Source organism: Ovis aries, chromosome 18 (assembly GCF_016772045.2).
Source record: "Ovis aries strain OAR_USU_Benz2616 breed Rambouillet chromosome 18, ARS-UI_Ramb_v3.0, whole genome shotgun sequence".
Classification (NCBI taxonomy): domain Eukaryota; kingdom Metazoa; phylum Chordata; class Mammalia; order Artiodactyla; family Bovidae; genus Ovis; species Ovis aries.
The window spans coordinates 19464369-19488644 of NC_056071.1; the positions used below are offsets into that span (position 1 = coordinate 19464369).

The following is a 24276-nucleotide window of genomic DNA, read 5'->3' on the forward strand; positions in this document are numbered from 1 at the left end:
CCTCTCCCAGCATTTACTGCTTGCAGATTTTTGGATCGCAGACATTCTGACTGGTGTGAAGTGGTACTTCATTGTGGTTTTGATTTGCATTTCTCTAATAATGAGTGATGTTGAGCATCTTTTCATGTGTTTGTTAGCCATCTGTATGTCTTCTTTGGAGAAATGTCTATTTGGTTCTTTGGCCCATTTTTTAATTGGGTCGTTTATTTTTCTGGAATTGAGTTGCATACGTTGCTTGTATATTTTTGAGATTAGTTGTTTGTCAGTTGTTTCATTTGCTACTATTTTCTCCCATTCAGAAGGCTGTCTTTTTACCTTGCTTATATTTTCCTTTGTTGTGCAGAAGCTTCTAATTTTAATTAGATCCCATTTGTTTATTTTTGCTTTTATTTCCAGAATTCTGGGAGGTGGATCATAGAGGATCCTGCTGTGATTTATGTCGGAGAGTGTTTTGCCTATGTTCTCCTCTAGGAGTTTTTTAGTTTCTGGTCTTACGTTTAGATCTTTAATCCATTTTGAGTTTATTTTTGTGTATGGTGTTAGAAAGTGTTCTAGTTTCATTCTTTTACAAGTGGTTGCCCAGTTTCCCCAGCACCACTTGTTAATGAGATTGTCTTTTCTCCGTTGTATATTCTTGCCTCCTTTGTCAAAGATAAGGTGTCCATACGTGTGTGGATTTATCTCTGGGCTTTCTATTTTGTTCCATTGATCTATATTTTTGTCTTTGTGCCAGTATCATACTATCTTGATGACTGCGGCTTTGTAGTAGACCCTGAAGTCAGGCAGGTTGATTCCTCCAGTTCCATTCTTCTTTCTCAAGATTGCTTTGGCTATTCGAGGCTTTTTGTATTTCCATACAAATTGTGAAATTATTTGTTCTAGCTCTGTGAAAAATACCGTTGGTAGCTTGATAGGGATTGCATTAAATCTATAGATTGCTTTGGGTAGTATACTCATTTTCACTATATTGATTCTTCCAATCCATGAACATGGTATATTTCTCCATCTATTAGTGTCCTCTTTGATTTCTTTCATCAGTGTTTTATAGTTTTCTATATATAGGTCTTTAGTTTCTTTAGGTAGGTATATTCCTAAGTATTTTATTCTTTTCGTTGCAATGGTGAATGGAATTGTTTCCTTAATTTCTTTTTCTACTTTCTCATTATTAGTGTATAGGAATGCAAGGGATTTCTGTGTGTTGATTTTATATCCTGCAACTTTACTATATTCATTGATTAGCTCTAGTTATTTTCTGGTGGAGTCTTTAGGGTTTTCTATGTAGAGGATCATGTCATCTGCAAACAGTGAGAGTTTTACTTCTTCTTTTCCAATTTGGATTCCTTTTATTTCTTTTTCTGTTCTGATTGCTGTGGCCAAAACTTCCAGAACTATGTTGAATAGTAGCAGTGAAAGTGGGCACCCTTGTCTTGTTCCTGACTTTAGGGGAAATGCTTTCAGTTTTTCACCATTGAGGATAATGTTTGCTGTGGGTTTGTCATATATACCTTTTATTATGTTGAGGTATGTTGCTTCTATTCCTGCTTTCTGGAGAGTTTTTATCATAAATGGATGTTGAATTTTGTCAAAGGCCTTCTCTGCATCTATTGAGATAATCATATGGCTTTTACTTTTCAATTTGTTAATGTGGTGAATTACATTGATTGATCTGCAGATATTGAAGAATCCTTGCATCCCTGGGATAAAGCCCACTTGGTCATGGTGTATGATCTTTTTAATGTGTTGTTGGATTCTGATTGCTAGAATTTTGTTGAGGATTTTTGCATCTATGTTCATCAGTGATATTGGCCTGTAGTTTTCTTTTTTTGTAGTATCTTTGTCAGGTTTTGGTATTAGGGTGATGGTGGCCTCATAGAATGAGTTTGGAAGTTTACCTTCCTCTGCAATTTTCTGGAAGAGTTTGAATAGGATAGGTGTTAGCTCTTCTCGAAATTTTTGGTAGAATTCAGCTGTGAAGCCGTCTGGACCTGGGCTTTTGTTTGCTGGAAGATTTCTGATTACAGTTTCAATTTCTGTGCTTGTGATGGGTCTGTTGAGATTTTCTATTTCTTCCTGGTTTAGTTTTGGAATATTGTACTTTTCTAAGAATTTGTCCATTTCTTCCACGTTGTCCATTTTATCGGCGTATAATTGCTGATAGTAGTCTCTTATGATCCTTTGTATTTCTGTGTTGTCTGTTGTGATCTCTCCATTTTCATTTCTAATTTTATTGATTTGATTTTTCTCTCTTTGCTTCTTGATGAGTCTGGCTAATGGTTTGTCAATTTTATTTATCCTTTCAAAGAACCAGCTTTTGGCTTTGTTGATTTTTGCGATGGTCTCTTTTGTTTCTTTTGCATTTATTTCTGCCCTAATTTTTAAGATTTCTTTCCTTCTACTAACTCTGGGGTTCTCCAATTCTTCCTTTTCTAGTTGCTTTAGGTGTAGAGTTAGGTTATTTATTTGACTTTTTTCTTGTTTCTTGAGGTATGCCTGTATTGCTATGAACTTTCCTCTTAGCACTGCTTTTATAGTGTCCCACAGGTTTTGGGTTGTTGTTTTCATTTTCATTAGTTTCTATGCATATTTTGATTTCTTTTGTGATTTGTTGGTTATTCAGAAGTGTGTTGTTCAACCTCCATATGTTGGAATTTTTAATATTTTTCTTCTGTAATTGAGATCTAATCATAATGCATTATGGTCAGAAAAGATGCTTGGAATGATTTCGATTTTTTAAAATTTATCAAGGTTAGATTTATGGCCCAGGATGTGATCTATCCTGGAGAAGGTTCCGTGAGCACTTGAGGAAAAGGTGAAATTCATTGTTCTGGGGTGAAATGTCCTATAGATATCAATTAGGTCTAACTGGTCTAATGTATCATTTAAAGTTTGCGTTTCTTTGTTAATTTTCTGTTTAGTTGATCTGTCCATAGGTGTGAGTGGGGTATTAAAGTCTCCCACTATTATTGTGTTACTGTTAATTTCCCTTTCATACTTGTTAGCATTTGTCTTACATATTGCGGTGCTCCTAAGTTGGGTGCATATATATTTATAATTGTTATATCTTCTTCTTGGATTGATCCTTTGATCATTATGTAGTGGCCTTCTTTATCTCTTTTCACAGCCTTTGTTTTAAAGTCTATTTTATCGGATATGAGTATTGCCACTCCTGCTTTCTTTTGGTCTCTATTTGCGTGGAATATCTTTTCCAGCCCTTCACTTTCAGTCTGTATGCGTCCCTTGTTTTGAGGTGGGTCTCTTGTAAGCAGCATATAGAGGGGTCTTGTTTTTGTATCCATTCGGCCAATCTTTGTCTTTTGGTTGGGGCATTCAACCCATTTATGTTTAAGGTAATTATTGATAAGTATGATCCCGTTACCATCTACTTTATTGTTTTGGGTTCGGGTTTATACACCCTTTTGTGTTTCCTGTCTAGAGAATATCTTTTAAAATTTGTTGGAGAGCTGGTTTGGGAATTCTCTTAGCTTTTACTTGTCTGTAAAGCTTTTGATTTCTCCTTTGTATTTGAATGAGATCCTTGCTGGGTACAGTAATCTGGGCTGTAGGTTATTTTCTTTCATCACTTTAAGTATGTCTTGCCATTCCCTCCTGGCCTGAAGAGTTTCTATTGAAAGATCAGCTGTTATCCTTATGGGAATCCCCTTGTGTGTTATTTGTTGTTTTTCCCTTGCTGCTTTTAATATTTGTTCTTTGTGTTTGATCTTTGTTAATTTGATTAATATGTGTCTTGGGGTGTTTTGCCTTGGGTTTATCCTATTTGGAACTCTCTGTGTTTCTTGGACTTGGGTGATTATTTCCTTCCCCATTTTGGGGAAGTTTTCAACTATTATCTCCTCAAGGATTTTCTCATGGTCTTTCTTTTTGTCTTCTTCTTCTGGGATTCCTATAATTCGAATGTTGAAGCGTTTCATGTTGTCCTGGAGGTCTCTGAGATTGTCCTCATTTCTTTTAATTCATTTTTCTTTTTTCCTCTCTGATTCATTTATTTCTACCATTCTATCTTCTATTTCACTAATCCTATCTTCTGCCTCCATTATTCTACTATTTGTCGCCTCCAGAGTGTTTCTGATCTCATTTATTGCATTATTCATTATATATTGACTCTTTTTTATTTCTTCTAGGTCCTTGTTAAACCTTTCTACATCTTCTCAATCCTTGTCTCTAGGCTATTTATCTGTGATTCCATTTTGATTTCAAGATTTTGGATCATTTTCACTATCAATATTTGGAATTCTTTCTCAGGTAGATTCCCTATCTCTTCCTCTTTTGTTTGGTTTGGTGGGCATTTCTCCTGTTCCTTAACCTGCTGAGTATTCCTCTATCTGTTCATCTTGGTTATATTGCTGCGTTTGGGGTGTCTTTTTAATATTCTGGTAATTTGTGGAGTTCTCTTTATTATGGAGCTTCCTTACTGTGGGTGGGGTTGTATCAGTGGCTTGTCAAGGTTTCCTGGTTAGGGAGGCTTGTGTTGGAGTTCTGGTGGGTGGAGCTGGGTTTCTTCTCTCTGGAGTATAGTGGAGTGACCAGTAATGGGTTATGAGACATCAAATGTTTTGGAGTAGCTTTGAGCTGCCTGTATATTGAAGCTCAGGGGTGTGTTCCTGTGTTGCTGGAGAATTTGCGTGGTATGTCTTGCTCTGGAACTTGTTGGCCCTTGGGTGGAGCTTGGTTTCAGTGTAGGTATGGAGGCGTTTGATGAGCTCCTATTGCTTAATGTTCCCTGAATTCAGGAGTTCTCTGATGTTCTCAGGCTTTGGACTTAAGCCTCCTGCTTCTGGTTTTCAGTTTTATTTTTACAGTAGCCTCTAGATTTCTCCATCTATACAGCACCAATGATAAAACATCTAGGTTAAAGATGAAAAGTTTCTCCATATTGAGGGACACCCAGAGAGGTTCACTGAGTTACATGGAGAAGAGAAGAGGGAGGGGGTAGTTAGAGATGACTGGAATGAGATGCGGTGAGATCGAAAGAGGAGAGAGCAAGCTAGCCAGTAGTCACTTCCTTATGCGTGCTCCATAGTCTGGACCACTCAGAGGTATTTACATAGTTATACAGGGAAGAGGAGAGGGAGGAAGTAGACAGAGGTGGCCAGGAGGATAAGAGAGAGGAATGAAAAGGAGAGAGACAAATCCTGCCAGTAACCAGTTCCTTAGGTGTTCTCCACTGTCTGGAACACACAGAGATTCACAGAGTTGGATAGAGAAGAGATGGGGGAGGAAAGAGACAGAGGACACCTGGTGGAGAAAAAGGAGAGTCCAAAGGAGGAGAGAGTGGTCAAGCCAGTAATCTCGCTCTCAGGTAAAATTGGGTAGTGAAGTTTGGGTTTTTAAATGTACAAAATTGACAACAAAAACCTAAGAGCAAAGATTAAAAATCTAGAGTAGAGGTTGGATTTTCAAAAATACAATATTAAAGAAAAGAAGCAGAAGCAAGAAAAAAAAAAAGCCACAAGAATTGTTTAAAAACTCCAACAACAACCACATAAAGACTATATATGGTGTTTGCCTTAAAAAAAGAGTCTTTTTTTTTGAAAAGTAATAGTAGGTTATAGCAATAAAAATTAGAGGAGAAATAGAAGACTTAACAATTTAAAAAAAAAGTTAGGGAAAAAAAGCAAGAAAAAAAAGAGGGGGAAAAAATTAATGATTGTAAAAATAGTAAAGATAAATCTGGCCCTTCTCTTATGCGGTGGGCAGTGTGGGGTCACTTCCAAGGCGGTTCCCTCTGTTTAACTTCTTCTGTTTGCTGGTTTTTTAGGCTCACTAGTTCAGTCGCACTGTGGGGAGGGGGGATGCTGCAAACAAATAGCACTGTCATGTGCACACAGTGTCTCAGCCCCGCTGGACCTGTCCCTTAGTGCGGCGCACAAACCACTCCGGTTCTACGATGCTCAGCCAGGAACCATCTGAGGCCAGCCCTAGGCTGCGTGCACCTGCCCGGTCTAAGCCACTCAGGTTCAGCGCTCAGGTAGCCCTCAGAGGCTCAGATTCAGTTGGGACTGCTTTTTGTGCCCTTCCCAGGTCTGAGTAGCTCAGGAGTTTGGAGAGCGCAGTCGCTGCGACTTGTCGCCTTCTCTGTCTCTGCTGCTCAGTTTTCTGGGTGTACTGCTGGCGCCTCTTGTGAGGCAGATGGTGACTGTCCAGCACCCCCAGAAGTCTTAGCAAAGAAGCCTGCTTGCAGTTTGGTAGATAGAGTCTCTCCGGGGCTGCAATTGCCCTTTTCCAGCCCTTAGGGCTCTGGCTGCCTGTCCCCAGTGGGGGATGGTCTGCAGCTGGCTTTTTCCGTTCCGTCCTTTGTTCTGTGCGCGGTCCTGGTGGTGTCTTATGTTCGAGCTTTTTGCGTGGTAGCTATCCCACAGTCTGGTTTGCTAGCCCAAGTTAGATCGTTCTGGTTGCGCGTGGGGCGTTCCTGCCCAATTCTTACAAATCTCTGCAGCCTGCGCCTCCCGCGCGTCCCTGCCCTGCCCCCACTTCCCAATGGCGGATGCAGGCATCTGTGCTGCTTTTCCGCTGGGGGAGTTACTGTTGGGCTTGTAATCTGTTGGTTTTAATTATTTATTTATTTTTCCTTCCTGTTATGTTGCCCTCTGTGTTTCCAAGGCTCGCCACAGACTCGGCAGGGAGAGTGTTTCCTGGTGTTTGGAAACCTCTCTTCTTAACATTCCCTTCCCGGGACGGGATTCCCTTCCCGGGACGGAGCTCCCTCCCCACCTCCTTTGTCTCTCTTATCATCTTGTATATTTTTTCCCTACCTGTTTTTGAAGACAATGGTCTGCTTTTCTGGTTGCCTGATGTCCTCTGCCAGCATTCAGAAGTTGTTTTGTGGAGTTTGCTCAGTGTTGAAATGTTCTTTTGAGGAATTTGTGAGGGAGAAAGTGGTCTTCCCGTCTTATTCCTCCGCCATCTTAGGACCGCCCAATCTAACCCCTTTTAAGAGCAGGAGCTGAAAGGGGAGCTACTGCTAGACCCCTGGGAGGAGACAGTCCTGAGAATGCTCCAGGGACTGGGTCGGAGCAGCAGAGTGGAGATGTTGGGAGCAGCTGAGGTTGGGGGGAGGGATTTCAGGGTCCCAGTGGCCCTGAGGCAGCCCAGTAGGGGTCTTCTGACCCAGAAGGGATGCAGGCATGGGGCCAACCTTCCCCATGGAGGAGGAGCCTGGACTGGAGCTGAGACAGGAGAACAGGGGCCTGAAGGGGCTTCAGGGCTGTGACAGGGACACGTGGCCAGAGTGGCAGGGACTCTGGAGACAATGGAATTGCCCAGGTCACCTGTCCAAGACAGTCCCACCAGCCAGGGCTACAGTCCTGCTCACACAGGGGCTCCTCCAGGGTCCAGTGTGGGGGGAGTGAGGCCCCTCCCAGCCCACCCCCCTCCTCAGGGACAGCTGCCCTGTTTCCAAAGGACTGTTTGCTGAGAGGCCCCCAGGGCGGAAGGGCCAGCACCCTGAGCCCCAGCCAGCTTCCTGCCATCAGGGGCCTTGTTGCCTTTGCTGATAATAAACCCTGGGACAAGCTGAGGCTGGAAAGAGAAACACAGAGCAAACCTGAGATCCTCCCTGGACTCCCAAAGCTCCTTGAGCCCCAGTTGTCAGTGGAGCCCTGGAGCCTGCTGGCCTCCCAGTGGGCACTGCCAGAGTTGGGAAAGGGCACTGGAGTGAGGGAGTCTGGAGGTGTCGTGCTGTCTGTTCCCCAACTGCCTCCCCCTCCACCAACCTCTCCAAAGTCACCCTTGATTCCACCTAAGGTTAAATGACAGCTTTGGATCCATTTGATGGCGCAGAGGGAGGGCTTGGGGAAGGAGAGGTATGGGGGTTCCTCCTGTGTGGCCCTGGGTAAGACCTGTGCTCTCTCTGGGCCTCAGTTCCCCCACCTGGAAATCAGCAGATTTGCCTGAGTCTCCCAGCAGCCCCTCCTCCACTCTAATCCATGAGCCTGTTCATGGTGCCCCTGTCAGAGCACAGCCTGGATGTGGCTGAGCCCTGCCTGCCCAGCAGCCTGGCATGTGGACTGGAAGACGGTGAGCCGGGAAGGTCAAGACCAGAAAAGGAAGGAAGGAGGAGGTGCCAGAAAGGCAAAGTAGGACGAAGGAAAATGGATACTCAGAGTCACAAAGAGGCTCTGGAGCTTTGGCAGACACTTCATAGCTAAATGATCCTGAAGTTTCCCCACCTGTGCAATGGGCTTAATACCTACTTTGTGTTGAATAATGAATAAAAACATGTGAAGGGCTCATCGGAGGGCCTGACACATGGCACACTCAATCCAAGACAGTTCCCCCCTTCAGCTTGTGGCCACTTAACTCCATCAGCGCCTCCACCTTCACACGCTCATCCTCTCTCAACTCTGTGTGTGCAAATCTCTCTGTCCTTCCTCTTATGAAGACACCAGTCACTGGATTTTGGTTTCACACTCCATCCAGGATGTTTTCCATCCCAGAGGCCTTAACTAAATATGTCTCCAAAGACCCTATTTCTAAATGAATGTGTTTTCTGAGTAGAAATGACATTTTCGGAGGACAATCTTCAATCCATTATGGTCCTCACTGTGTCTTTTCCTGCTGTGTCTATCATACTAAGTGAATTTGTTTTCTTTTTCAGATTGTTCTGTGTTCACTGGAGTTCTTGGGACTCCCAGTGGGTTGATCCCTTGTGTACTTTGTCATTACACTGTGAGACCCCTTCTACAGGATCCCTTTTCCTGGCAGGATCCTGACATCTGTGTTGGGAGTTTCACTAAAGTTTCACCAAAGAATAATTGCACTTGCTTCTGCTCAGGACCCTCCATGCCAACCACCTGTTTGGCACCTATTGTGTTAATTTCCCCAGTTTGCAGAGCCATTGGGCCTGACGGATCAAGAACCTCTTGGCCCAAATCCACAAGTGAAGACCTGAAGTTTCTATTTCTCTTGTGGAGACCAAAAAAAAAAAACTCCCGTGGAGGTAGGTAGCAGCCTTGACCTTTCCTCTTTCTGAAGGCTCTGATTTTTCTTGTCTACCCTTGCTCTGAGGCTGCAGACCATGTGATCCTGGCTTTAGGGAAGTGTCTCAGCTCCAACTCCTCACCTTGTGCCACCGCAAAGTCTCATTCCTGACCCAAGTGGGCAAATAGGCCAGCCTCCAGATATTTATGCTCAAGTCTCCCTCCTCCCTCCTCCCTCCTACAGAAAAACAGGGGTCACATCAGTTCTGCCACTGAAGATTCAGGAGAAACTTGAACAAATCAATTAATTCTAAAGGTTCTTTCTCTCTTCTTTTCCTCCTTAAAGACTTGACTTTTAATCACCTCCTCCAGGAAGGCTTCCAGGATCCCACCAGCTCCATGTCTGATTGCTCCCAGATTGATAGTTTCAGTCTTTCTGTGAAGCAGCCTTGTGTGGACAGGTCATCACAAGTTCCTGGGTCTTACCTGGGAAAAACAGGTGAGGTGGGGAGGAAGGGAGGTGTTGCAGGGGCAGCAGACAGGGCCCAATGTGGATGGACCTGAACACCAGAGACGTAGGTTTTTAGCTGTAAGTGATGAGACCTCACTGACATTCTCTAGGGAGGGGCTGATCCATCAGAGGCCCACTTTGGAACTGACACTCTGGCTGTAGGAGGAAAATGGAATGGAGGCTGGAGCGTCAGGGAGGCAGCCTGGGTTCCTGCCTCTGCATCTCCTGGAGGACCCTCCCGATACACGTGGTCTTCCTGCATCTGCACCTGGAGGCCTGACTCGTGCACTTCATGAGGGGTGGAACTGATCAAGACATGAGAATTCTCAGGCAGACCAGCCCTCCCTGGTGAGTGACCACACAGTGAAAGGTGACAAGGGTCCTTCACAGGCCCAACTTGCCTGGAGCTGCTCAGGCAGCCAGATGCAGCTCCTGAATCTGCCCCTGGTAGAAGGTCAGCACCTTGCAGCCTCGCTGTGCCCCAGAATGTCTAGCTGAACAGTGACAGGAGCATTTATGATGAAATGTGGGAGGAGAGTCTGTGTGGTCCTAGATGACAAGACCTCCACAATCGATTTTTTTTAGTAACACAAATGTGTTTCTTTGTAATGTATATCCATATAAAGCTTATTTTTACCTTATAATTGTAATATATATGATTTTGTCTTTTCAAATATTATGCTTGATTTCTTTGTTACCATGTGGGGTTCTTAACTACTTTTTTATGTTAGCTTTTAAAAAACTTCTTTATTTAGGTATTATTGACATGAAACTGTTCTGTATACAACTCAATGAGTTTTCAGCTAAATATACACTTCATGAAACCATCAACAGTCTCAAGGCCATAAACTTTTCTATCACCACCCAAAGATTACTCCCCATCCACTTTATCGTAATAATTATCACTTTGTCTACATGTGATAAGAACACCTCTTTTCCAATGATCATTAATTCCAGTTGTTCATTTGTCCAAACTATGCCCTGGATGGACTTGGCCCAGAGACCCAGAGGTGACCACAGAGACAAGATGCTTATTTGCATGGAGCTCTGCTCCAGTGGGTGTGTCAGATGACAAATCCATAGACTAGTTAAATCCTCTAACAAGGTAATCTCAGGACGTGACCAGCACGATGAAAAAAACAACAGTCCTGGGACAGAGCAGATGACTTTTGGAAGATCCTCCTACGCAGGTGACATTTCAGCTGAGAACTGAAGACTGACAAAGAGGTGGCCACGCTGAAGGTAGACAGAACAGCTTGTGCAAGATCTTGAGCAGAGAATGAGTCGCCATCTTGAGATTATGCGTAAGAGAGTTGCGGGATCTGGAGAGTTAAGGGATCATGGAACCATGAGCAGTGGAGACCGAATGTCCCTGGAAACATGTGAGGCACCATGTGTGGCTCCATAGCTCTTCATCACAGACAGCCAGGAGGGTGGAAAGTCTGGAGATGGGGCACAATTGTGGTTGCATGAGCAATCCGGGGAGGCTCTGTGCACTTCTGCTCTAAACAATGATTTACCACATGTTTGCTGTGTGCTGGGCACTGCAGACCCCACAGCAAAGCTGATTCCTGTCCTGAAGGAGCATCTGGCTTAAAGCAGAGACATTTAGTCTAGGGGATGTGAAGACAGAAGATCCAGAGACATAGCAGAACTTTCAGAGGACTCTGAAAATGAAAAGAGTTGGTCTGTTCTGTTCAAACTCCAGAGAGCCAGGCAAGTGGGCTTTGCACCCTCTAAGGAATTAAAGATGCCCCCAAATGAGATGGGCCACGGTGGGAGGTGATGTTAGAACATTAGAGCCTTTCCAGCCAGCACTGCTGGATCACTCCCAGCGGAGGCTTGAAACTAATTGTTCCCAAAGATATTCCATGGAACGCTAGTCCAAGATGCTGCATGGAAAGAGTTCCCTGATCGTGCAACTTTGAGAAACACTTCCTGCTATTGGTTATTTTATAATGCATACTGCTCTACTCAAGGTCCTAGGAAGTCCTGCAATAAACAAATCTGTTTAACTTTTTAACATGGTGTTAAATGTATTTGGCCATATGAAATTTTTGTCTTGCCTTAACATATGAATTTTATTACTTTTTGAGAATACCTGCCATGGGGATCACCTCCTGGGAGCCCTCCCCACCCACCGCACCTGCCACTGGGTGAAGATCACACGGTTCATCACAGTACAGGAGTGAGGGGCACAGTGGGGGTCCTTCCCCTGCCTTCCCACAGCTCTGCTTGCCTGGCCCCTCTGGCCCTGGTGACCCTAGAATGCAGGGCTCTGAGGCTTTGTTCTGACACTAGGAGAGGAAGAAGGACTGTGGTGCATTTCTGGCCGCCGGTTACTGTAAAGGGCCATTGATCTCAATGCATGGGGGTGCACGGATGGACACACACACAAACACACACTCTGAGCAAGCACGCAGGCACACAACTTTAAAGACAGGCATTGAGGTGCTGGCAAGGCACCTTTAAGAGCTGCAGGATAAGATGTTGGGCATTGGGGTGGGGCTCAACCACTAGTTTCCCAGGGATGAGGCCTGTCTAAGGCTCTGGGGTGGGGAGGCAATAACAGGGGCTTGTAAAAACCTTGGTTTGGGTAAAGATTGATACCTGTTCAGTTGATTCTGCATTCTAAGCAAATCTGGGTAATCAGGGTCTGTGGATTTTATGTTTTGCCTGTTTGTCTGGTTGGTTTTTTCCTTGTCTTTCTCTGAGCAATAGGAAGCATCTGGTATAGAAATGTGCGCGTGCTGTACACATGCAAACAAGGCAACTCCTTTCCCTACAGCAGCAGGCTTCAAACCTACCCCTCTGCTTGCCCTCAATCTACCCCTTCACCCCCTAAAAAATTGAAAAGCAACTTGCTGTTTAAGAATAGGCCACTGGTACTTTTTGCCCTCATAACCAGGAAAAAGAAGGAAAAAATCCAGGTTAATGTCAATTTGGAAAAAAAAAAAAAGCACAAGCTAAACTTTACAAATTATGTTTTACTCAGGAACCTTATGAAGGACCATAGCCTTGGAGACAGCCTCTAAGATAGTTCTGTGAAACTGTTCCAAAGAGCTAAGGGAAGGGCCAGAATATGCATGTGTTTTTGCTGAAAAAAAAAAATAGCATGAAGTTGACCATCAAAATATTATTGCTAGCCATAAACCCAGGCACCTCAAGTTAACCATCTTAGTGCTTTCCTATCTATGGGAAGTGAGTGTGAGCTCACTGAAATTATTAGATGTGCACGTTAACCATCTTGAACTAGTATCCTGTTTTTATCCATTCTGAATTCCTCCCTGGTTGCACTTTTGAAGGTGGCTGCAGTGGCTGATGGATACATAGAGGGCGACATCCATTGTTTACTGAAATGGCAAACCATGTTCTTTGTCCTTGGCAATTTCTCCTGGTCAAACTTTGACCAAGGTTTGGGAGGCATTTCATAGCCAGTTTGTCCGAGGGCACTAGAAAAACTCGTTCCTAAATCAGGCAAGGATTCTTTTGATAGGCCACTTAATACACTAGTTTTTCAGATCAGGTCCTGTTGATAACCCAAAATTCTATGGATCACCTGTCTCACTAGTCTTTGGGATCTAGGAAATATTTTCTCTTGTTGCTTCTCCTAAACTCTAGAGTTGCAGTATTACAGTTACTCTATGTAGAGTTTTATATATGATAGAGTAACATGTTTGCTGCTGCTGCTAAGTTGCCTCAGTCGTGTCTGACTCTGTGCGACCCCATGGACTGCAGCCTAACAGGCTCCTCTGTCCATGGGATCTTCCAGGCAAGAGTACTGGAGTGGGATGCCATAGCCTTCTCCAGAGTAACATGTTTAGCCATCATTAATTTTGTCGGAGGCTTGGTTACACATTGGGTAAAATAAGAGATAGCAATCTTAGAAGCAGACAGAATATAAGTGATAGAGTGGCGACATTAATAAAGTCATAGTACAGCAGAGAGAGGCATGAGGCATACATAATTAGAAAACAGTAAGAAACAACAAATTAAAACAGTGAATAGTATAACTAGTTATAATCTGGTCACAATAAACCATCAAGTCCACAGGAGAACAAGCTGGATAAGCCAAGTTCTAGAGGGATCAGGTAAAGAGAAAAAGATAAATGTTACATCTTTATTTACAAATGTATACTTATCAATTTGTTGTAGATCATAGCATAAGAGGAAAGGTTTTCTGGAAACCAAAGATTAAAAACTCTTCAATTTCAAGGCCTCACTGGTGACTAGGTGGTAAAGAATTTGCCTGCCAATGCAGGAAACATGGGTTCGATCCGTGGTCTGGAAAGATCCCACGTGCCACGAAGCAACTAAGCCTGGCCCCACAACTGCTGTGCCCACAAATGCCAGAGCCCGTGCTAGGCAACAAGAGAGGCTGTTGCTGTGAGAAGCCCGCACACTGCAACTAGAGGGCAGCTCTGCATAGCAACGAAGAGCTGCAGTGAAGACCCACCCAAACCAAAAGTAAAAGGAGGTGCCACCACAAAGGTACAAAGGATGTAGCCCTCACAAAATGTGGCAAGTTTACTCCTAAAAATAGTAAAGAAAGTATAAAGAAGGTCAGGATGACCAAGAACCCTTCTGGGTTGGGATCCCTTATGACTAATTTCCCTAAGAGTTGGTGGAGCCAGACAAAAAGTCTCCTTCAAATCCCAGTGTATTTCACTGGATGCCATATGAGTTCCTCTGGATAACAGAGACCAAGCTCTTAAAACACAGGGAGGGGCGGGGAAATGCCTAAGATCAGGTACATTTAATCACAAAGACACAGGAAGAGAAATGTAAGTTTTCACTACAGGGCTTTTGTTCCTTTAAGGTAAGAATTTTAAAAGGATGGTTTATCAAGCTGTTTTCTCTAGCTGCACGTGCAAAAATATATTAATTTTGCAATGTCAAAAGAACCCCAATCTGGCCAATTTAGGGTGAGATTTCCTTTAATTATCAATTAAGCAGATCCTTGTAAGTATAAACTCTATATGAACATAATAAACTATTCCCAGTATCCTTCAACTGAGAATAATCCAATGTTCATGAAAAAAAATTGTAGTCTATCTAAGAAACAAGTGGAAATTTTTATTTGAACTAACCTGGAGGATTATAACCCAAGAGACAGTCTTTCAAAAATCTTTCTGAGGACTGTTCCACCTGTTATAGGTCAAAGCACAGTTGTATAAGCTTTTGAGACAAAAAGTTATACATTAAATGATATATTATTGTCAGTTTGCTCAATCCAATCTACGCAAACAAAGAGAAAAATGGGTATAAGTCATCTTGTTCACGCTCAGTCGTGTCTGACTCTTGCAATTTGATGGACTATAGCCCGCCAGCCACCTCTGACCATGGGATTTTCCAGGCAAGAACACTGGAGTGGGTTGCATTTCCTCCTCCAGGAGATCTTCCCAACCCAGGGACTGAACCTGCATTTCTTGCATCTCCTACATTTGTAGGTGGATCCTTTACTGTTGGGAAGAATCTACCTGAGAAGCCTGGGTCATCTTGGTCCCTCACAGAATTAAGAAGGAATATTATCTCCTAAGAAGCTGTGATCTTTGATGAAATCAAGAAAAAATGTTGTCTCCCAAGGAGGCCTAGTTCATGCAGATACGCAATACACAAAAAAGTGGAGAAGACCCAAACGGGCAGAGAAAAGTTTTATGCTTCAATTTTTCTCAACTTGCCATAAATATGGATTTTATTTCATTACCACTGAGTGTGATTCAACTGAGCAAAATCTTCCCACATCTTTTAACTGAAGATAAACCAGTTACTTAGTTTTGAGAAAAACTAAGTTTCAAGGAGAACCTACTCCTCCAGAGAGGAGCTTAACACCACAGAATAAAATTTAGGATTATCAGACAATAACAGGAAATCTAAAACCCAAGAGAGACTCACCCCAATTCATCTGGACTCCCTAAGGAGGCAGATGGGCACAAGAGGCCTCTGGCGGTACAAGGCTTCATAGAGTTCAGGAGAAGAGGAGAAGCCTTCCCTGGGTACCTTCTGTAGTTGACTGGAAAAAAAAAGCAAAACCTAAAAGTCACAAATTTATGTTTAGTTTGGAGATGTTACTGAGGACTCTAGCCAAGGAGACACTCTCAGATAGCTCTGAGGAACTGTTCCAAAGAGGTAAGGGATGAGTCAGGATATACAGGAGACTTTACTGGGGCTGGGGGAACACATGTAGTTAAAATCAGTGGATTACTGCTGATCACAAAAAACAGATATCTCAAGTCAATGATTTTACTGCTTTTCTATGTATGGGAAGATACAGTGCTCTGGGCTCACAAAAATTATTCCTCTGATATGCACCTTAACTTTCTAGGATCAGTACCTTGTTTTTCTCCATTCTGAATTCCCATCAGGGTAGGATATTAGGGCTGAAACAGAGGCTGATGGCCTGAGGACACGATGGACAAGATAATTCACCGTTTTCTGAAAATGCAGGCAACATTCTTTGTCCACATTTACATCACTTCTAAGGCTGGTGGGTTCATGCTCTTCTCACTGCAGAGGCAGGACAAGCTGTTTTAATCACTGAGGCAGGAGGGCCACATTGCTGCCCCTCACCAACCCTGCAGACACGTGTCTTCAAGACGCTGGGGTCCAGCACGAGCTCCTTTTTTGATTCCACAGAGAGTAGTTGGGCTGGAGGGCATTCACCCCTGGCTTCCTCTAAAATGCGCTTTAATCAGTCGGTGTTTAGTGAGCCTGCAAAAATTCTGGAGCCAATCTCAGGTGAGGCTGAACACCAGGTGGGGCCCATGGACCGAAGGTCTCTGCTTTGAGTATCCTGCCCGTTGGACGTTATTGACCTCCAGATATTTCTTTTTTAATTTAAATGGGAGGCACACTGTGCACCCCCCTCTACTGGGAGAAAGTGAGCCCAATGCCTATCAACCTGCTTCCACCCCAACACACACACGCACACACACACACACACACACACACATACCAACTAAGGCACTGCCAGGGGGACAGACACGCTTTGACAATGAGGACCTCCAGAGGCCCAGGGTGTGAACAGATGCACAGAGGACTGTATGATGTGAGGAGATGGGAGGGGGCGGTGGGCAGAAAAGGAAGGAGTCTCAGGTCCTGATGGATCAGAAGAAGGAAAATGGGGAGAGGTGGTCAGGACACAGGAGACAAGAAAACCAAGGATGACCAGAAAAGGGACAGAAAGCAGAAAATGTAGACAAGATGAGAGAAGCAAGAGAAAGAGGCAAAACAGGACATGGGCAACCACACTAAGCAGGAAGGACACAGAGCAGAAGCAGCGAAGGAAACAGAAAAGAGAGAGAGATGAGAGGGGGGCAGGACGGAGGAGGGAGAGAGCAAGGAAGAGGGCAGCAGAGGACACCAGAGCTCGGTGAGGATACCTCCTGTGAGCAGAGGGGATCAGGGGTCCCTGGGCTGGTCCTCAGTCCCTAACAAAGACCCAGCGGGCCCAGTACACCAGGTCAGCCATGTAAATCAGCAGGTTGACCGCTGTCAAGATGGCTACAACCAGTCTTTGGTCCCAGGTGCACACCAAGTGGGTGAGTTGATGGTGGCAGCTCACATCACTGGACCGCTGGGGCTGGCCACCAAAATTCTCGTCGAACTGGTAGAGCAGCCAGAGGACCAGAGCGCTGGCGTAGAGGAAGATGGAGAGCAAGGCCAACCCCAACAGGAAAATGGGGAAGCAGATGGGCAACTTGTTGCTATAGCCTCCCAGATACAGCAGGAGGGCCACGGCCCCCAGGAAGAGGCAGATGGAGTACGCGGCCACACACCACACCAGGGCCGGCTGGTGCAGGTACAGGGAGGTGTTGCTGATGAAGCCGAAGATGACACAGGCCACGAAGTTCTCTAGCCCCTTGAGCAGTCCTGGCATGCGGAGCACATAGCAGGTGATATGGCTGGGCCGGGCACAGATCCAGGCCACTTCAGTGGCATACGTCACAGAAGCAAGGCAGGAGAAAGCCGTAGCAGCAATGGCATGGTTCCAGGAGCTGCCACGAGGGACGATCTGGATGTACATGGTGGGGTAAATAATGGAGGCCGAGAGGCAGAGGAGGGTGGAGTAGGAGGCATAGTTGATGAGAAAATCGTCCCAGGAAAAGGGCCAGAGGAACTGGAGCCCACATAACTCAACTATGAAAGTAAGGAGGGTCACGACGAAGCAGAAGCACCAGATGAACATGGACCAGTTACCTATGGTCTCCCTCCAAGTGCCAGTGGTAGCCACCAGCGAGAAGGCCAGGCAGGTGGACAGCAGCTGCAGCAGGCGGAGGAAGTAGCCCTTGATGGTTGCAGAGGCCAGGCCAGAGGGCAAGCTCATGGTGAGCCTGATGATCAGGCTGGTCACTGTCATCAGACTGGGTCTTCGCTGAGGACCTAGCAGAGAAAGATCTAGCTTTGGAGGTGGATTAATCAAACATCTGAAAAAAGCCTAGGGTCCTGCAATGGCTGCTACTCAGGATCTGTGGAGTTGGAACCAATGACTCAGACAGTTGGGTAACAGCACAGCTGATCCAAGATGATTCTCTCCGCCCATCACTCTTGGCCTTGTCACAACACTTGTCTTATCCCAAAGTTCAGAGCAGGGTGGGTCTGGCCTCAAACCAGGAACGTTTTGGATCCCTCTGAGCTATGTGTCATTATCTACAGAGACACAGGGTAGGATGGTCCTTTCTACAGTCCCAACCCTTCAAGTGTGTCAAAATTTAAAAAAAAAAAAATTTAATTATTTGGTAACAAAATTAGATGTGAACAGACATGAGACAAATTACGATCTCTATTTCCCTTAGTATGAGTGTTTAAAAGTTCAGTTTCAGAAACACTAATGTGTTTGATTACAAGTGCTTTCAGACCCCAGTGGGGTGGGGTGGGATATCCTATAGAGCAGACGCACTATGTGCAACTGGAGTTGAAAAATCCTGAATTCTGGAGCATATCTAACTCTATGGATTTCATAAAATGGACTGTGGATGTACTGCTAATCCCATTTTAGAGATGAAAAAACTAAAGTGAAAGTCGCTCAGTGGTGTCTGACTCTGTGACCCAGAGAATTCTTCAGTCCAGAATACTGGATTGGGTAACCATTCCTTTCTCCAGGGGATCTTCCCAAGCCAGGGATCAAACCCAGATCTCCCACATTGCAGGTGGATTCTTTACCAGCTGAGAAACCACTGCTAATCCCATTCTAGAGACGAAAAAACTAAGGCTTGGTGAATCAGGGGCCTTCTCTAAGGTCAAAGTTTAGGAGTAGTAACCTCATACAACAATGCCAAAGCCATGCATTTAAACGCTTTCCTCTACAGCCCAGCATGTCAGCAGGGCCTGTGGGTGGGCGCCCAAGACCAAAGCTCACGTCTGTGGGACCCAGGACCTGCCTTCATGGCCACAGCCTCCTTCCACAGCAACCTGAAGACACATGTGTTCCGGCCTGTCCTCCCTGCAGCCATCACTAGAAGGAGCTGCCATCTAAGGGGACACAGCCCCACCTGGAGGAGGGAAACTCCAGGGGTGAACAGGGAGGAGCCATGGGGTGAGAGCAAGGCCGTGGGGACAAGATGACATGGGAAGTAGGGACTGTTCTGAATCCCATTCCCTCAGCTTTCCCTTAACATGTGACTCTTCCTCATTGGGACAGGGGACACCAACCCAGTATGACTCAAGGTGGAGTGTCCTGGAGGAACCACAGAATAAATAACATAATGTTTAGCTAGAGTGCCAAACCTGCCATCCAGGTGGGAGTCTGGAAAGATCTAGGAGTAATCCTACATGAATGAGGATTTCTGTGACCTGAGAGATAGGATGGCAGTTTCCAAGCTGGGAAGAAGAGGTTGAAAATGAACAAGGATTTTGTGTCTGTATGCTGATGTGGAGTCTTTGAATCCATTTAATGGCACAGAGGGAGGATTTAGGAAGGAGAGGCATGGGGATTGCTGCTGCGTGACCTGGGTAAGGCCTGTGCCCATCTGGAAAGCAGCAGGTTTGCCTGAGCTTCCCAGCAACCTCTCCTCTGCTCCAATCTGTAAGCCTGGGCATGATGCCCCCATCAGAGCACAGCCTAGATGTGGCTGAGTCCTGCCTACCCAGCAGCCAGGCATGTGGACTGGAAGACAGTGAGCTGGGAAAGTCACAACCAGGACAGAGGTAGGAAGGAGGAGGTGAGATGGACAGTAAGAATTTCAGGGAGGATGTGGGGCATGGAGGAACCTGGCAAGTTACCCACTGAGCCTCAGTTTTTCCATGTCTGCAGTGGGCTTAATGCCTGTGCATGCATGCTGTCATATTTGACTCTTTACAGTCCCTTGGACCATAGCCTGCCAGGCTACTCTGTCCATGAGATTTTCCAAGCAAGAATTTCTGGAGTGGTTTGCCATTTCCTTTTCCAACAGATCTTCCTGACCCATGGATTAAACCCACATCTCTTCCACTTCCTGTTTTGCAGGTGAATTCTTTACCACTGAGCAACCAGGGAATGTGTCAATTAAATGAATGAAAGATTGTGAAGGGCCCATCAGAGGGCCTGGCATATGGCACACTCAGTCCATGCCAGCTTCCTGTTCCCCTCTCCCTCCTGCTCTAAGAGGACCCAGAAAACCCTGCGCCACCTCTGGACACAAACACATGCAAGCTTGATTTGCTCCAGATCAGGCAAACCTGTGTGTCCTGGAAGTGGCCCAGGGACGTGTTTGTTTTTCCTTCCCAGTGTTTTCAGGAAGAGATGGTGTAGAATCAGTTTTACTTCTTCTTGAACTATTTGGTAGATGCACAATGTTTTCATCTCGCATGAAAATCCAGATTTCTAGCTCCTTTAGAAGTCTCATGAATCAGTTGCTACGCCCTTTACTTTATATTGTTTTCCGTTCTCATCTCTGTTTAGCACATTCTATATTTTCTTCTTCTCATATATAATTGGCATAAAGCAGGACTATGATCATCTCACATGTGCCCAGTTGCCCCTCTTGGGCGAGGCCAGGCTTCCTGTCTGCTCACATGAGCATCCACCCCTCCTTCTGGGGAGCATCTGTGTCCTCAACCTCATGTACAGCCTTCAGCACACTTCGCATGTTCTGACATCATATGTAGACATATATGTACATGTATGTAGGGCACATCTGTAGATTGCTTTCCTGTTTCATAAACCTGAGATCCTGTCATGCACAGCGCATCTTGCTTTTCCACCACCCCTGACAAGTACAGCTGGTCCTCTCTAGGGGCCTTAGTCCTCTCCACCACCTTTACTTATTTCCTTCCCTCCTGGCTCCTGTGAGCATTTGGACTGACCACCTTTCTCTAAAGACTCCCCTCTGAGTCTCAGACATGGGGGACACAGGATATGACAAGAGGTCTGGGATCCATGTGACCACCGTGTTCTACGGCAGAAGGCTGGTTTCTCTGTAAACTTAAGAAATATGACAAAGACTCTCTTCTTCATTTCTGGAAACTCATCCTAGTTTCCTAGGGCTACGGGAACAATTTACTCTAAGTTTGATTGCTTAACACAGCAGGAATTTATTCTCCCACAGTACTGGAGGCGAGAAGTCTGAAATCAAGGTGCCAGGGGGACCATGCTGTCTCCAGCGCTCCAGGTGAGGCTCATTCATTTCCACTAGTAATATTTCAAACCCCTCAGCTTGTGGCCACTTATTCCATCTCTGCCACAGCCTTCATGTTGTCATCTTCTCTCAACTCAGTGTGTGCAAACTTCTCTGTCCTTTCCCTTATAAGGCCGCCAGTCACTGGATTGCCAGCCCACCCTCCATCCTGGACGATTTTCATCTCAAGATCCTTAGATAATTATGTCCACAAAGACCCTACTTCTAAATAATGCCATAAACATGGATATTTTTTGGGGGTAGGGGTCACTCTTCGACTCATTAAGGTTCTCTCTCATATCTTCCTGTACTTTTTTCATAGTGTCTTTTTCTAATGTGTTTAATCATACATGTAGCTGTTTGCTATCTCTTTCAGATTGGTATGTGTTCATTGGAGTTCTTGGGACTCACAGTTGATTTTTCCCTCATATACTTTGTCATTACGCTGTGAGCCCCTTGTACAGGAGTCCTTCTCCTGGGAGGATCCTGCTGCTTGGGTTGGGAGCTTCCGCCAGAATAACAGCATCTGCTTCTGCTCAGGACCCTTCAGGCCAATTGCTTGTTGGTCCCCACTTGCGTAAATTTCCCAGGTTGGAGTTGTTGGATCTCAGGGATCGGGTACATTTGGTCTAAATACACCAGAAGTGAAGACCTTAGAATACTATTTCCCCTATGGAGACTTAAAAGAAATCCCAAATTCCTTTGGAAGCAGATATCAACTTTGTCCTGAAGGGCATGGTTTTGTTTTTGTTTGTTTGTTTTTAAACTTTTTATTGTGCATTGGGGTATAGCTGATTAACAATGCTGTGATAGGTTCAGATGCCCACCAAAGGGACTCAGCCATACATATACATGTATCCATTCTCCCCAAACTCCCCTCCCATCCAGGTTCCACATAACACTGAGCAAGGCTCCATGAGCTATACAGTAGGTCCTTCTTGGCTATCCAGTTTAAATGTAACAGGGTATACAGGCAACCATAAATTTTTTCTCTAAGTCTGCGAGTCTTTTTCTGTTTTTTAAGTTCATTTGTATCATTTCTTTTTAGATTTCATATATAAGGGATGTCATATGATATTTCTCTGAAGGGCAGCGCTTTCCTTGTCTACCCTTGTTCTGACGTTGCAGGCCCCATAGTCCTGGCTTTAGGGAAGTGTCTCAGCTCCAACTCCTCACCTTGTGCCACCCCAAAGCCTGATTCCTGACCCAGGTGGGCAAATAGACCAGCCTCCAGTTGGCCAGGCTCAATTTTCCCTTCTCCCTCATCCTTCCTCCCTGCTACACACAAGCAGCAGTCACATCAGCTCTGCCGCTGAAACTTCATGAGATCCTTGAGCAAATCAATTAATTCTAAATGTCCTTTCTTTCTTCTTCCTGTGACCCTGAACTTTTCCTTAAAGCCTTGACTCTAAGTCATCTCCTCCCAGAAACCTCCCTGGATCCCACCAGCTCCATGTCTCATTGTTCCCAGACTGACAGTTCTCAGCCTTTGCCTTTCTGTGAAGCAGCCTGGTGCAGGCAAGTCATCACAAGCTTCTGGGTCTTACCTGGGCAAGACAGGTGAGATGGGGAGGCAGGGAGGTGCTGCAGGAGCAGCAGACAGGGCCCACTGTGGATGGATCTGAACACCAGAGACATAGGTTGGATTTTAGCTGTAAGTGAGGAGGCCTCACTGACATTCTCTAAGGAGGGACTGATCAGTCAGAGGCTCACTCTGAAACTGACATTCTGACATTAGGAGGAAAATGGATGGAGGCTAATTCTGTAGTCAAAGTATGTGATGATGGGCCTTGAGAAAAGACATTCTAGGAGTGAAGGGCAGAGGCAGAGAAGGGGCAGCAATTACCAGATATTTGGTGCCCCCAAGGGCAGCTGCAACCCCACCTCTCCCTCCTGCTCCCTTTACATCTCAGACCCCATCCCAGGTGTTCCCAGCACCCTACCCGCACCTGAGCACTGAGTGCTTTGGGAAGGGAGAAATGGAGAAGGATATGAGGAAAGAGAGAGAGGAACCAGGAAGAGGACATCAGAGGACGTCAGAGCTTGGTGAGGATACCTTTGTGAGCAGAGGATCAGGAGTCCCTGGGCTGGTCCTCGGTCCCTACAGAAACCTGACGAGCCCAGTACACCAGGTCGGCCACATAAACCAGCAGGTTGATGGCTGTCAGGACGGCCACAGCCAGGCGCTGGTCCCAGGCGCACATGTCGTAGGTGAGCTCGTCCCTGCAGTCCCCATCACTGGGCCTCTGGGGCTGCCCGCCGAGCTCCTCGCTGAACTGGTAGAGCGGCCAGAGGACCAGAGCACTGATACAGAGGAGGACGGAGAGCAGGGTGAGCACTAGCTGGAAAATGGGAACGGGGACCGGCAGCCTGTATTCCCGTTCACCCAGGTCCAGTAGGAGGACCACAGCTGCCAGGATGAAGCAGATGGAGTACACGGCCACACACCACTCCAGGGCCGGCTGGTGCAGGTACAGGGAGGTGCTGCTGAGGAAGGCAAAGATGACACCAGCCACGAAGGTCTCCAGCACCTTCAGCAGGCCTGGCACAGTGTGCACATAGCAGGGGATATCAGTGAGATCATACCAATCCCATACCCAGGCCGCATCCAGGGCATAAACCACAGACGCGATGCAGGAGAATGCAGTAGCAGCGATGGCCCGGTCCCGGGAAGGACCATAAAGCAGGAACTGGACGTAGGCGATGGAGTAGATGATGGAGGTCGAGAGGCAGACGAGGGCAGCGTAGCAGGCAAAGGTGACAGGGAAGTTGTACCAGTAGAAAGGAAAGCGGGATGGGAGCCTCCATAACTCGACCATGACTATGATGAGGGTCATGGCGAAACAGAAGCACCAGATGGACATGGACCAGTTACCTAGGTCCCCTCGCTCAAAGCCCATGTCAGCTACCAGGGAGAAAGCCACGCAGGTAGAGAAGAGCTCTGGCAAGCGGAAGTACCAGAACCCTCCCCAAAAGTCATCATAGTCTGGGGCTGTTGCCCGAGTGGGCATGATGCTTTGATGTCCAGGCAGGTCACTGTTACCAGTGCAGCAGTGGTCTTTGCTGAGGATCCACCAGAGAAAGATCTGGCTCCGAAGGTGGGTTAAGTCAGACGCCTGGAAATGACACAGGGCCCTGTGACTGCTGAGGCTCAGGATCCGTGGAGTTGGAACCAATGGCTCAGATAATCGGGTAACAGCACAGCTGCTCCAGAATGGTTCCCCCCACCCATCAC

At 45.8% G+C, this 24276-nt stretch overlaps 2 protein-coding genes across 34 annotated transcripts; both read right to left on the reverse strand.

Annotated features, from left to right (window-relative positions):
- Nucleotides 1-2236: 2236 nt before the first annotated feature.
- LOC132657137 (myeloid-associated differentiation marker-like) lies at nt 2237-17937 on the reverse strand. 12 transcript variants are annotated; one of them, XM_060401627.1, is made up of 4 exons: nt 16830-17937; nt 15782-15954; nt 15343-15460; nt 2237-9422 (listed from the first exon to the last, which is right to left on the reverse strand). In XM_060401627.1, the coding sequence occupies exon 1, from the start codon at nt 17804-17806 to the stop codon at nt 16871-16873; it is 936 nt and encodes a 311-aa protein (XP_060257610.1). In that variant the 5' UTR covers nt 17807-17937; the 3' UTR covers nt 2237-9422; nt 15343-15460; nt 15782-15954; nt 16830-16870. The 12 variants fall into 12 exon arrangements, with proteins under 12 accessions (XP_060257610.1, XP_060257609.1, XP_060257606.1 ...); XM_060401623.1 differs by lacking the exon at nt 2237-9422 and adding an exon at nt 10166-10889; XM_060401620.1 differs by lacking the exon at nt 2237-9422 and adding an exon at nt 10166-11114.
- LOC105603084 (myeloid-associated differentiation marker-like) lies at nt 10166-24276 on the reverse strand. 22 transcript variants are annotated; one of them, XR_009597195.1, is made up of 5 exons: nt 23098-24276; nt 17647-17829; nt 15782-15954; nt 15343-15460; nt 10166-10889 (listed from the first exon to the last, which is right to left on the reverse strand). XR_009597195.1 is itself a non-coding variant. In XM_012099121.5 (2 exons), the coding sequence occupies exon 1, from the start codon at nt 24050-24052 to the stop codon at nt 23114-23116; it is 939 nt and encodes a 312-aa protein (XP_011954511.3). In that variant the 5' UTR covers nt 24053-24276; the 3' UTR covers nt 10166-17829; nt 23098-23113. The 22 variants fall into 22 exon arrangements, 1 of the variants encoding a protein (XP_011954511.3); XR_009597190.1 differs by having other exon boundaries at nt 10166-11114; XR_009597187.1 differs by having other exon boundaries at nt 10166-14595.

Bases quoted from the DNA above. Each gene is read 5' to 3' on its own strand.
- LOC132657137 (XM_060401627.1), bottom strand. From the start codon at position 17,806: ATGACAGTGACCAGCCTGATCATCAGGCTCACCATGAGCTTGCCCTCT.
- LOC105603084 (XM_012099121.5), bottom strand. From the start codon at position 24,052: ATGCCCACTCGGGCAACAGCCCCAGACTATGATGACTTTTGGGGAGGG.